Below are 11,828 nucleotides of genomic sequence, written 5' to 3'. Positions count from 1 at the left end.
ATAATGGAACCAGTACCCTTCCAAGGTTCTTTTCTTTCCTCCCGTCGGGGCCATCCCGTTGCCAATCCCATTGGAGTCAATTCCGCCCTGTGTCGGCAAGGACTTGCAGAACATTTGTTGTTCCGGTGTAAGATGATCACTAACAGCAGACAAGCTAGCAAATAACGAGAGCGACTAACGACTAACACGGGCCTTGGGCGACAAGAGCCAGGACGGTCTGACAAGGAGTCGACCAGGACGCTAGCAGGCTACCGGTGTCTATCGCCCTTAGCACCTGGGATTTTGATACTTGTCGAATGCAGCCAAATTCCATACAACCACGAGGTAGAGCGGCGCTATTCCCTTGCCTCCCCCAGGGCAAGACCCGGCGAGTTGAGTGTGAACGACTGACCTGCGAACCCACTGGAAAACTGAGGTCGGGTGTGCTGGGGCCCCATCGCGGTGCCGGCCCCATCAGAGGTAGAGGTGCCCATGTCATCCAATTGCCCAATCTCTGCAGTCTGCACCACCACACCAGGCAGGACCTGTTGGGCTCAAGCTGATCCCTCCACGACTCACGAGAGCAGCACCGGCGCGGTGGAAATTCGCGCAAGCGGCAAGAAGAAAAAGGTTGCTGCTACCTGTACCTTATTACAAGGTGCCTAGGAAGGAGGCACGGAGGGTTGGAGGTGCCGTTGGTAGGTAGTCAGGTAGGTAAGGTAAGGTAAGGTACGGACAGGAAGGCAGGAGGTACCTTGCCTGAGCAGGTAGGTACCTACCTACCCTGCCAGTGTGTTCTGTGCGCCTTGCCGTCCCTGGCGATGCCCCCACAGCGGTTGCCTTTCGCGACGACTGACCCTGCCGTCTTCCCGGCATCCTTGGAGACAAGCTTTCTGCTGCCCTTGGCGCCGCTTCCTGTGACATGACGCTACCACCGGATCCTTACCTGCCTGCCTGGTGGTCTAACCCTTTCACACTTACCGTAGGTGTACTGCGTAGTAATGAGTACCTCTTGTCCTCTGTCGTTCTCGCCATTGCGCCGCGGGAAAAGTATGTTGTCGCTGTATCCGGCCAGGTCGAATCACCCTTCGCGCCTGCCCATCCGGCCACTATTTGAGCAGCTATTTACTACCTCACCCGCCCTCACTTGACCTCTCCTTCTCCTCCCGTTCTTCTTTCCCTCCTCCAACTCACTCGACGATCAACCCTCTCAATTGACACCGACTATCTCGTGCGACGGTCAATTCCAGTTCCCCTCCTCGTCGCGTGTTGTTCGCCCAACGTGAGCATCGGATGCCAAGATTCACCCCAGTTTTTGTTTCCTTACCTTGCTGACAAAGTGCGCGCCCTGCGACGCATAGCTAGCCTCCCCCCAGTGACTGCGATCGAACCACCCCGTTCCGTTTCCCCACCTCTGTTCTGTCACTCGACGCAAAACTCTCTGAATCAAAGGTAAAATTCCCCTTCTCGCGTCCCAATTAGCACGCCAAACACTTCTCCGGACCCCTCATTCAAAATCGGCGCCGCTCCTTGCCCGTCAAGACTTGCTCCCGTGCTTTGCGCCCGGCGCGCTGGGCCAGATCATGGGAAACAAGACCGGACATTTGTCGGCCAGCCGAACGCCGGATACCCCGGTAATGACGATGGACACCGAGCTTCAAGGGTCCGCATTCTAAGACCTCGGACGGTCGTCTCCATAAAATACCTCAATGGGATAAGCTTTGCCGTCCCAATTGATGTGTTTTTTCGGCCTGATGCTACTCTAGCAGCTTGTAGTTGCATTCGCCACGAGCGAGCTCACTCATACATATTTCACACGCTCAGCACCATTCGCCCTCTTTGTTTTGGTTGCCGTTGTTTCTCTTCTTCTCACTCTCCCGCTGACAAGTTTTCTTCTCTCCAGCCGACTCTACCCTCAAATTCAGTCACAATGCCCGCCATCAACTCCATTGTCGCCCGCGATGCTGTTCACCAGCTCGCCAAGCGCGAGAACTGGGCCTCTCAGGAGGCCGGTGTCATCGTCGTCTTCTGCATCGTCTTCATCGTCGCTTGCGGTATTGCTGGCCTCATGATCTCCCGCTGCATCTCCAGGCGCAAGGCCGCAAAGGCTGCCGCTTAAACGCCGTCACTACTACACCAAGGCAGGGAGCATGAGGTGCGGTGGAGGAATTAATGGACGGCTTCAGCATGGACTATCGAAGTCGCAATGGGCGGCCCTCTAATGACAACAACCACGACTTACACATGAGGGCTGCTGCTGGAACCGGCGAAGGTCCCAGCACCATTCATCACTACACTCGCGGATCATCCACCATCCCATCTATCGACTTTGATTCTCGACCCGGTCAACGACGACAGGATTGGAGTCTCACGAGAGACGTGGTTACGAGGAAATGTCCAGAGGCTGCATATACCGGCATGAAGGGACGACTAGCCGGATAATACGTGGGGGCGGCCATATGTCAACTCAAGACGCCGCAAAGGATATTATGAGCCCTTTTTTGTTTTCTTAATGATACCTATTTCATCGTTGCGCAATCAAACTTGCTGCATTCCAAACCGCGATCGTGAAGCTGATGAGCGACGTGTGCCACTTCGCCGTCCGAGAACATGTGCGTTCCTGAGACAATGTCTCGCATTGAGAACCTTGCGCTTTTTCCTCCTTATCTCTTATCCGCAGGAGAAAAAAACGGACACAAAAGTGGCCCCATTTGTTTTGTTTTGCCAGCGCAAGCTGCAATCAAACTCGGACATCAGATGGCACGACTTTGGCATGAGCGAACCGGTTTGGCTTTGGCGAACAGACCCGTCCTCGGAATTCAGACTGAAAGACTTGGCACTGGCCACTGGGTGTCTGTTGCATGAACTGCTCGTCTGAAAAGAGTCTTTGAAAATGCATCACCCTCGACGTTCTGCGGCCACGACTTTGTTGCAGTTGGGGACTTTTGTACATGTTCCCAGACTGGGGGCGCTTTTTTGGTCCGTCTCTCCCAAGCCACTCGGCCAAGAAAGACTGCTTACATCCCAGGTCGCCGGGATTGTAAAAGATAGTGCGCCAGCGTGTCCGTCATGGAGATACTATCTCGCTTTATCCCTGGGCACTTTGAGTTATCCCGCGCCATTCTGTTAACCCGTAATTCGTCCGACGAGAACCTCAACACAGCCAGGCTGACGCCCACAGAGTGTTCTCTTACGCGTTATGTGGCCGAGGGGCTATTCCTATAAAATGCGGTTTAGGGACGTTCTCTCGCGCATAGGTTTGCTCGTCGACTTTTCACCTGTGACCATCATCATGCACTATTAAACGAAGTGGGAAACTCGCAGCACATACGATAGCCATCCATCTTTCTCGAGGACATTCAACACAGTATTAAGAAATATCAGAATCATAACACCCAAGATAGAAAGTCAACAGACTGCAAGGACGGCTCCGTATTTCTTCAATCAAAAGCAGCCCCGTCCGCCTCCATGGATCAACCCCCGAGACCCGGGAGTCCACCCCGCCGGCTGCGGGCCTGCGTGCCGTGTACAAGGGCCAAGGCCCGCTGCAACTTCCGCGAGGAGAATGCCGGGAAGCACCTCTGTGACCGGTACGTCTTTTTGCATTTCAAGCTCGGTGAGCAAGCCTGGCTAACTTTGAGCCATCGAAGATGTGATCGTCTCAAGATTGAGTGTGCGGCAAAGACGACGCGGGGCGTGAGGCGGCCGAGACAGCTTAAGCCGTTGGTGAAGTGAGTTGTCTTCTCCAGGGATGACCTGTTGGTGAACATGGGCTTACTTACAATGTCCCAGTCGTGTCGCCTCTCTCGAGCAACAAATCGCTTCTCTCAGAACAACGGACAAGCCAGACAGCATATCGGCATCGTCTTCGGGCAGCTCAACATCCAACTCAAGCTCACCACAAAGCAGCGTAAAAGGCCGAGGAGACCATGATACCACCGGCAGACAACACACCTCGGACGCCGGCCATCTCTATCCAGCCGCTCAGGAAGGCTTACATGACCCGAACGCGCCTCCGTTCGGCTTCACATGGGCTCAAGCGAGCTTCATCCTCAACGACTTCCGTGACAAGTTCACGCCAAACTTCCCGTTCGTCATCATAGACCGCCAGACGAGCCCGCAAGACCTCCTCCGGGAGAAGCCGTTTCTCTTCCGCGCCGTCATGCTGGCAGCCGCGCCGCTCCCGCGCCCCGGCATCGCCAACATACGGAGCGAGGTGCTGGCCTACCTCGGCCATCGCATGCTGCTCGAGAACGAAGAGACGCTGGACCTTTTGCAGGGGATTCTAGTCATCGTGATGTGGTAAGTAAACCCCTCCTCCTCCTCTGTTGTACATCCCAAGAAACCAACAAACGACAAAAAGGGCCGACATCAAATACTTTTACGACAAGCAAATCACCCGCCTGGTCTACCTGGCCCTCGGCTACGCCCACAGCATCGGCATCACCCGCATCCCTCTCTCCGTCCTGTCATCCACAGGGACCGCCGCCAGCACGGCGCAGCCGGACGACTGCTTCGCCTCCAGGATGGCCGCCTCCATGATCCAGCACCACACCCCCGAGGAGCAGCGCGCCTTCCTCGGGCTCTTCTACGTCGTGACCGTCAACTCGAACCAGTTCGCCCGCCGCAACCCGCTGCTGCAGCAGAACGGCGGTGGCGGCGGCGGCGGCCTGTACGTGGACATCTGCTGCGAGCAGCTCGCGAGTTCGGGCTCGCCCGAGGACGCGCTGGGCGTGAGGATGGTGCGCTTCATGCAGATCTCCGGGCGCATCGCCGAGGTGTTTGGGTCGTTTGCGAACCGCGTCACGGGGGAGTCGTACGCGACGCTGTTCGAGGCGCAGGCCGTCGCCATCAGGAGGGAGGTGGACCGCGTCGCGGACGAGATTGACCCCCGAGACCCCTACTTTGGTAAGTTCTTGATTTGGTTTTGTGCTGCTACGCAACGCTGACAGATTCCCTTGCTAGCATACCTGTGGATGCAGTACAACTGCGTCCTCGTGCAGCTGTACGAGCCGGCAATCAAGACCGCGACGTCGACCCCGCTGCACCGCACTACCTGTCTCCTGGACTGTCTGGCGGCCGCGAGGGCGTACTACGAGGCCCTCACGACGCTGCCCGCGGAGCAGTTCCTCTACCGCACATCGGCCAGCATCAGCCACGCGCAGACGGTGGTGACGGTCACGACGAGACTGCTGGTGCTCGAGGTAGAAGGGTGGGATCTGGAATCTGCCAGGGCATCGCTTGACTTTCTCGACGTGACGGAGCGGATGGCCGGCTTGTTCCGGAGGACAGTGGACGCAGGTCGGGAGAGGATGGAGCAATTCTCTGTAGAGACTGGCGCGGCTTACACATGGATAGAAGATGAGAACACGGAAAGCAGAGGGGGGATGTGCGAGGAGCTGGTCGAGAAGATGGGATGGATCATTGACTGGTACAGGTCCAAGCTTGAGGTTGAGGAGGGAAAGATGGCATCAGACAAAGTCAACAGGGAGTTGCTGGAAGAGATTGCGCGAATATGGCAATGGTCTCCGAATGCCCAGAGCTTGCCGTTTTTCGGTGGTTTGTTGAATCCTCTCGATGTTAGTTATGAGGGTATTTGAGAGGCCCCGTCTGATCTAAGCAGTAATAGTACAATAGGCAAATGTTGACCCATATATGTATGTCCTTTCTCGCTCAAACCGAACGCCCAAGAAAACGATCCTCTTCGCCAGGTCCCATTCTATCGTAGCAAGCCTTCATCTCCGGTCCTGTCTCTTCGGTGCTGAGTCTGCATCATCTGCATCCATGATGCTCGAATTACATACCACTGGATCAGTACCGACACTCCGATGTGGTGCCTCCATCAAACCACATCCCACGCGATCATTAGCGGTAATATGGCAAGCAAGAAGATGCAGGCCACTAGTGCAGGTACAACCGGTGGCACGGACTCTGCTACGTCTTCAGCTAGCACGAGCAGGTCCGCGAGAGGCACGATGATGATCCTTCGAATCAGAGCGAGAGGACTCCGGCCAGTCCGGCAGCAACGGCAGCGGGTCCAGAAGCTGTGCTGGTACGTAACGTCATCGTGCTTTGGAGCTGAGAGGGCAGCGCGGACGTCGGCGCTGAGGTCTGGAAGTGAGCGCGATGAAAGGCGGGTATCTGGGCAGTGGGTTAGTTAAATCTATCCGTGATGAAGGGCAACCGGATGAAAAGATGAGAACGAGATGGCACGGAGAACGTGGAGAGGGTGGAGGAGAAGAGTGGATGACCGGGTCCGAGATGGGGGCATTGAGTGGGTAAGCTAGATGAGATAGAGCGGACTTACTGACGGGTGTCCGAGGCGGACGCGGTGACCGGGCGCCGGAGACCGGGAGGGGTGACCGGCTGCCGTCGGGTGGGATCTCTTGAGTCCGGCCCTTGGTCCTTGCGTAATAAGCTGGAGGAGTCAGTCAGAACAAGTGTCGGGATCCCTGGGGAAGGAAGAGCAGTGTTGGTGAGGATGAGTATGAACGTACGCATTGTGAATGTGAAGTGTTTGTCGTGACTACACCTCGACGTGAGCCTGTACGTCTATGGCGGGTTTCCGTAGTAACTTGGACCGTTCGTGCTCGTACTGGGCAAATCACCTGTGGGGTGTTCTCAAATTCGAGGGCCAGCCGAGAGTGGGCGCATGTGGTGATTCGATAGCCGATATTCTTTGCATTCCTTAATAATGTGGTTGAAGGGAGGGTTTGCCGAGAAGCGATGCGTATGTTTTCCCCTCTTTCTCTCTCTGCCGTTTGACGGAAGGGAGCCAGCAATGGAATGCGGCTTGCGCGGGTGTTTGTATGACAGAGCAGGTGACAGAAATCGAACAAACCCCGTCTCCGGCCTCCCGTGATCAAGCTGGGCTGGCGGTTTGGGGGGCCTATTGATTGGAGGGTAGCGAGATTGGATGCCAATGCCAATGCCGACCGCCGATGCGAAGTGCCAAGACACGCAAGGCACAATTGTTGACAGATTCGAGTGTGGAGATGTTGGAGCGGAAGTGTTGGAAGTGAAGGGCGAGCGGTGCAACAAGAACCAGATGAGGGTGATCGACAGTCAGAGCCACCCTCTCGTCTCGTCAGTCGTCTTGGGTGATGTACCTCGCTCTGTGTAGGCAAGGTAGGTGAAAAAGACGTAGCTGGGCGATGAGGCGGGAGCGAGGCTTAATGCCAAGAAATCAAAAAAAGAAGAAGTCTGGCAAGAAGTGAGTGACCTCAGTGCGGACGAGACTGCAAAAGGTTGTTGCTGAAAACGTGAAGGGGGGATGGTTGGATGGGTCGGCCGTGTTGTGTGAGTGACTTGTTCTTGGGAAGTCGAGTCGCAGCGGTATGTGCTTCCCGCAATTTTGAGTTTGACCCCAAGGATCCAGTTAGCTTGGCGGGGAGATGAATTGCGGGATGCTGTGGCTTGTCCCCCAGGCGCTGCACTACGCCAATGCAAGCCTAGAGTGAGACAAAAAATGCAGAGGTATGCAGCGCAGCAGCAGTAGTGTGTAAGTACTTTGACGGGCTAGGCGCGAGGTTGACGATGATGATCTAAGCCTACCAAAAAGGGGGGGTCATCTGGAGACATGGCAGTTGACCTACAAATACACCACGGTATGTATCGAGGCCAGCACATCTCGGGAACGGGGCGAAAGGGTGGGTGGGTGGATGCGGCTTTCGAGCCAGTTGGCCACATGGCTGGCCAGGTTGGGTGAATGATCGAGTTGGAGATTGCACTGCCTCACTCCTCGAACAGCTTTTCTCCTAGGTATCACCTTGTTGGAGAGCGGCGATTCATGCCGCCCTCGTTGTCTTCATGCAAAACCTCGACTGCACAGGCCCGGCCAACGGACGACGTCCCAAGAATAAATACCAAACGCCAAGAAAAGGAGGCGACGGTTGAATTACTGAGACTATGAGCACATATCATCATCTTCCCCTTCAAGCAATGCGGGTGGTGTGGTTGCTCCCGCACTACGTAAACCAACTGGTATCTTTTGAAACTCCAAACAACAATACCAACGTCCGAGCCGCGCTGTCTATGTCTTATCAAAATACCATATCTCTCCTAGCCTTCTATGCGAAAAGGGCAGATAGCCATTAAAACCACGTGCGGCTTGTGCTGAGCCTCTTGTAACTGCTCCGCTCCCTAGCGCGCTGGTACTCCGTGTCGGCCGAGGCGTCTTGCTTCTTACGCCAAGTCTGCCCGTTGGCTTCTTCGAAGAAGTAGTGGTTTGGGCCTTTGGCGTAAGCCACTTTCCAGGGTACCACGAAGTCGGCCTTGATGGGACCACCGCCGCAGCTGCCCTTGAGCTGCTCGCTCGGCGGCGAGTTGACAGCCAGCGCGAAGAGATTCTGTGGTTCTGTGTAGTCGGTGACCAGACCCGAGCGTGAGAGAAAGTAGCCCAGACAGAAGATGTTGATGAGCAAAACAAGGACCAGAGCCAGGTAGAAGACGTTTTGCCATTCGTACTCGTGTGAAGAGGTGTACTCCTGCGTGCGGATCGTGGCGTTAAACGTAGCGAGAGCACCTGGTTCTCCAAGCTGCATCGTTTCATAGTCCCAGTAATGGATGAAGGGCGTCCCTATACTGCCGATGACCAAAGTCGATGAGGCAAAGACGGCGAGCGCTTCGGCCATGGAGGGAAGCAGCGGGTTGAGCTTGCCCTGTTCTAGAATGAATTGCGTGAGTGTCCGGGCGTTGGAGGCGTTATTGTTCACCGTTCCGCCGTTGATATCCATCGAGAGTCGCCATTGGTCTGCGATATTCTGGTAAAGTAAGTAATCAACCCAGAAAACCACGCCGTTGAGCATTACACACCTTCCAATCGCCATCAGGCTTTTCAGGTGTGACCTCAGGCACGGAACGGTCGTATCTGTCTGGGTCATCGGGATCTTCGCAGTGAGCCTGCATATGTGAACCAGCGGTGCCAGAGATGTTGAAATGAGTCGAGCAGTTAGGCGTGACCCAGGAACGCATCTCACAAAGCGTGTAATTAGTGATGGAGGCCGATTTGGCCAGGAGGTAAATGGCATCTCCTTGATACACCTAGTGCAAGTCAGCAAACGCTCTTACTCAAATTGGCAGCTCATCCGTACTGTAGTGTTGGTAATCATGTTGAAATCTGCAGGATACTGTTCGACCTGTCAGCATTAAACTTTCGGATCAACAGCATAGACACGTACAAGCTGGAACACGGGCGGCCGACGTCCGTATGTTGGCCCCCAGCGGAAAATGTCATCGACTGCTGTTCGGTTGAGCCACTCATCTTCCTCGGGATGAGGCACCTCTCCCTCCCAACCAGCCCAACCGGTAGTCTGGTTGCCAACCCCGGTTGCATTTGTTTGGCTATTCTCCCACTTCGTATAGATAAGAGGAGCCAGGTCCTCCTCGTTCATATTGACGCACATCACATTGATGGCAGGGGAGACAACGCTCGCTCTAATAGCATACTCTCCAACACCTGAAAGATCGTTCGGTTGGAGGATCTTATTCACGGGGTTTGTTGCGGCATCATACACACCTGAGCGAGTTTTCTTAGCAAAGCCTTGAATACCTCAGACTTTTGCAGTACTTACCGGGATGGGGCATTGCAAGGGTTACATTGTGAATGATCCTCCCCTTCTCCTCGTACTGGCGAGTTACATTGCTGTATTCCGTTTTGACCCAGGTTGTAGTCAAGGTCGTGTTGTCGTACAACAGCGTGGTTCCCACAGGCCGGTGAGACATGTCCAAAGAGGCGCCCGTACCATTATGGTTAATTTCGTCCCACACTGTCAAGAAAGATACCAAGTTCCGATAGGCTACTTGTGGGTTAGCATCGAGTCTTCCTCCGGAAGGGATAAGCTCACATTGCCCGGCATACTGAATGTCCAAGCACGATCTGGCTGCAAACTCCGGTCCATTTGGATCTTCCTTGCGCAGGGGTGTCGGGCAGCTATCCTGCGTAGCAAAAGTGTTTGCGTAAGAAGACAGAACATAACCATTCAACGCCTTGCTCTCCCAGCCGCCGTATTTCAGCTTGGGTGAAACCATGACGTCAGACGCGGTGGTGTAGAACGTCGACGCGATGGTCGCGATAAGGGAGATTGCTCCGAGGAATGTGACTGCGGCGTAGGGAAGGGTTTCCCAATGCGTCAACATGAACCCAGGTTGCTACGTCACGTTAGACGTGGCAGGAGAATACAGATGGCTGAGGTACTCACAATGACCCAGTTTCTCATCGTCATCTCGGCCAAGGTCATCCCCTTGGACGACTTGACGAATGACCGACGTGTCAAAACCTGACCAATGAAGGCCACGAAGACCGTCACGAAAGATATTTCAATCGTCTTCGCGAACATTGCGCAGACCATGGTGGCCGTCGAAGGGGCGATGCCGCCGCTCGATGAGATTGTCGGTCCCCATCGTGGTTGCACCACGGCAACGACAAACCATAGACAGCTGAGGCCTGTTGAGTAAATTGAAAGCGCTATAATCGAAATGGAGAGCCAATTCGCTCTTCTTCTGTGAACATCCTTCCGTGAGTCGCAATAATGTGGCACATGGCCTGCATATCGTGTTAGTGGCTGTGAAAGTTGAGTTTAGGAGCCCATATTAGCCTTACTGTATCTCTTGTAAAAGGTCTCATCGTCGTCATGAGAATCGTGATTTTCTGCGTCGTGGTCGTTGCGCATTTGCGCGCTGTTGCCCCTGTCCGATCCCACCGATGTCGCATCTTGTCGATGTCCTTCTTTGCTTGGGTTTACGCGCCCCAAATCAATTTCATCCCGAGATGACGGACCCCACGAACCGTCATCTCTCGGCGGATCGTCCCAAGGCATCGTCAACTTTCCCATGCGTGTAGCTGTTCTCAAAGAGTTTGGCGACGTGACTGGCGTTTCCTCCAGAGGCGAGACGAGGTCCTGATTTGGGTTCTGAGCAAGTGAAGCAGGTCCAGACTCTGCTCGAGGCGATGTAATTCCAGACTCTGGCGAGCCGGAAAATCCGTTGTTGAAACGAGGCGTAGCGGGTGAGCTGCTTTTAGAGCCAACAGGGACGCGTGTAAAAGACACACGTTTTGCGATCCCCTGTATTGAAATACCGAGAGGGTCGCTTTCTTGACTGTAGGAGGTGTCGGGTCGAGCCACGTGCTGGTTTTCAGTAACACCATCTAAAGGTGAAAGGTCAATGGAGCCAGAGGGCATTGGCCGATAGCAATCTCGGCGGAAGATGGGAGACGAAAGGAGACCTCCAGGTGGCGAGGGTCTGTCGTCGCGACTTGTTTGTGAGTTGAAAAGATGGCTTTCCTCGACCTCAGGGACTGGGTGCAGGGAGTAAGGGATGCGACTGTGATCACTTTCGGCCATGGCGGGCTTGAATGAAACTCCGGCTTGTGTGCTGGGCCAAACTGATTATCTAACAAGACATTACTTTAGGCGTAAAAGGATAGCTGCAGGGCCGGCCGGATGTCAGAATCCTGCTTGGACCTTTTGGCGAGGGATGAACTCCCGGGCTGTTGTGCTTGCGAGCTGGCAAACGAGGGGAAACAGGTGGCGCCAAACGGACGGGTTGGAATGTTCGTGGAGGTAAGGGGTGACGATCGTCGGGGAACGCGCGGACACTAGTCTGCGATGAAGCCGTAGTGAGTGCCTCGCGTTGCGTGATCTCGGCGCCGGTGGTACAGATGCGACGGGAAGGGACAAAGCAGTAGCTCTATATGATACTCGGGAGGGCGCATACGTCTGAGATTCAACCAGGTTTTCGTCTGTTTGTCGTCGTCTGGTTGGCCCTTTGCGGTTTACGGGTTCGGAAACAAGGCACAGTTTCGCCCCAGGGAAGAAAGACAATCAGAGTATTAGGGAGAAAACTTGGCA

General features: G+C 54.8%; 3 protein-coding genes across 3 annotated transcripts; 2 read left to right on the top strand and 1 right to left on the bottom strand.

Moving 5' to 3' along the window:
* Positions 1 to 901: 901 nt before the first annotated feature.
* CGCS363_v012916 (uncharacterized protein) lies at positions 902 to 2,098 on the top strand (the record flags this gene model as incomplete). The annotated part of the gene is made up of 4 exons (XM_036644765.1): positions 902 to 1,029; positions 1,230 to 1,261; positions 1,341 to 1,431; positions 1,882 to 2,098. The coding sequence occupies 4 exons, from the start codon at positions 902 to 904 to the stop codon at positions 2,096 to 2,098; spliced, it is 468 nt and encodes a 155-aa protein (XP_036489156.1).
* Positions 2,099 to 3,447: 1,349 nt separating this feature from the next.
* On the top strand, positions 3,448 to 5,605 carry CGCS363_v012915 (uncharacterized protein; the record flags this gene model as incomplete). The annotated part of the gene is made up of 6 exons (XM_036644764.1): positions 3,448 to 3,569; positions 3,630 to 3,710; positions 3,772 to 4,281; positions 4,343 to 4,887; positions 4,945 to 5,558; positions 5,603 to 5,605. 6 exons carry the CDS (start codon positions 3,448 to 3,450, stop codon positions 5,603 to 5,605), a joined length of 1,875 nt encoding a protein of 624 aa, XP_036489157.1.
* A 2,467-nt stretch (positions 5,606 to 8,072) lies between these two features.
* Positions 8,073 to 11,321, bottom strand: CGCS363_v012914 (uncharacterized protein; the record flags this gene model as incomplete). Its single annotated transcript, XM_036644763.1, has 8 exons — positions 8,073 to 8,741; positions 8,794 to 9,021; positions 9,072 to 9,107; positions 9,159 to 9,496; positions 9,552 to 9,776; positions 9,825 to 10,128; positions 10,179 to 10,522; positions 10,580 to 11,321. The coding sequence occupies 8 exons, from the start codon at positions 11,319 to 11,321 to the stop codon at positions 8,073 to 8,075; spliced, it is 2,886 nt and encodes a 961-aa protein (XP_036489158.1).
* Positions 11,322 to 11,828: the final 507 nt, after the last annotated feature.

Source organism: Colletotrichum siamense (genome assembly GCF_013390195.1).
Source record: "Colletotrichum siamense strain Cg363 chromosome Unknown KSG_Cg363_contig09, whole genome shotgun sequence".
NCBI classification, from domain to species: domain Eukaryota; kingdom Fungi; phylum Ascomycota; class Sordariomycetes; order Glomerellales; family Glomerellaceae; genus Colletotrichum; species Colletotrichum siamense.
The sequence above is the reverse complement of the archived record's forward strand: the minus strand, read 5'-3'. Positions and strand labels throughout refer to the sequence as shown.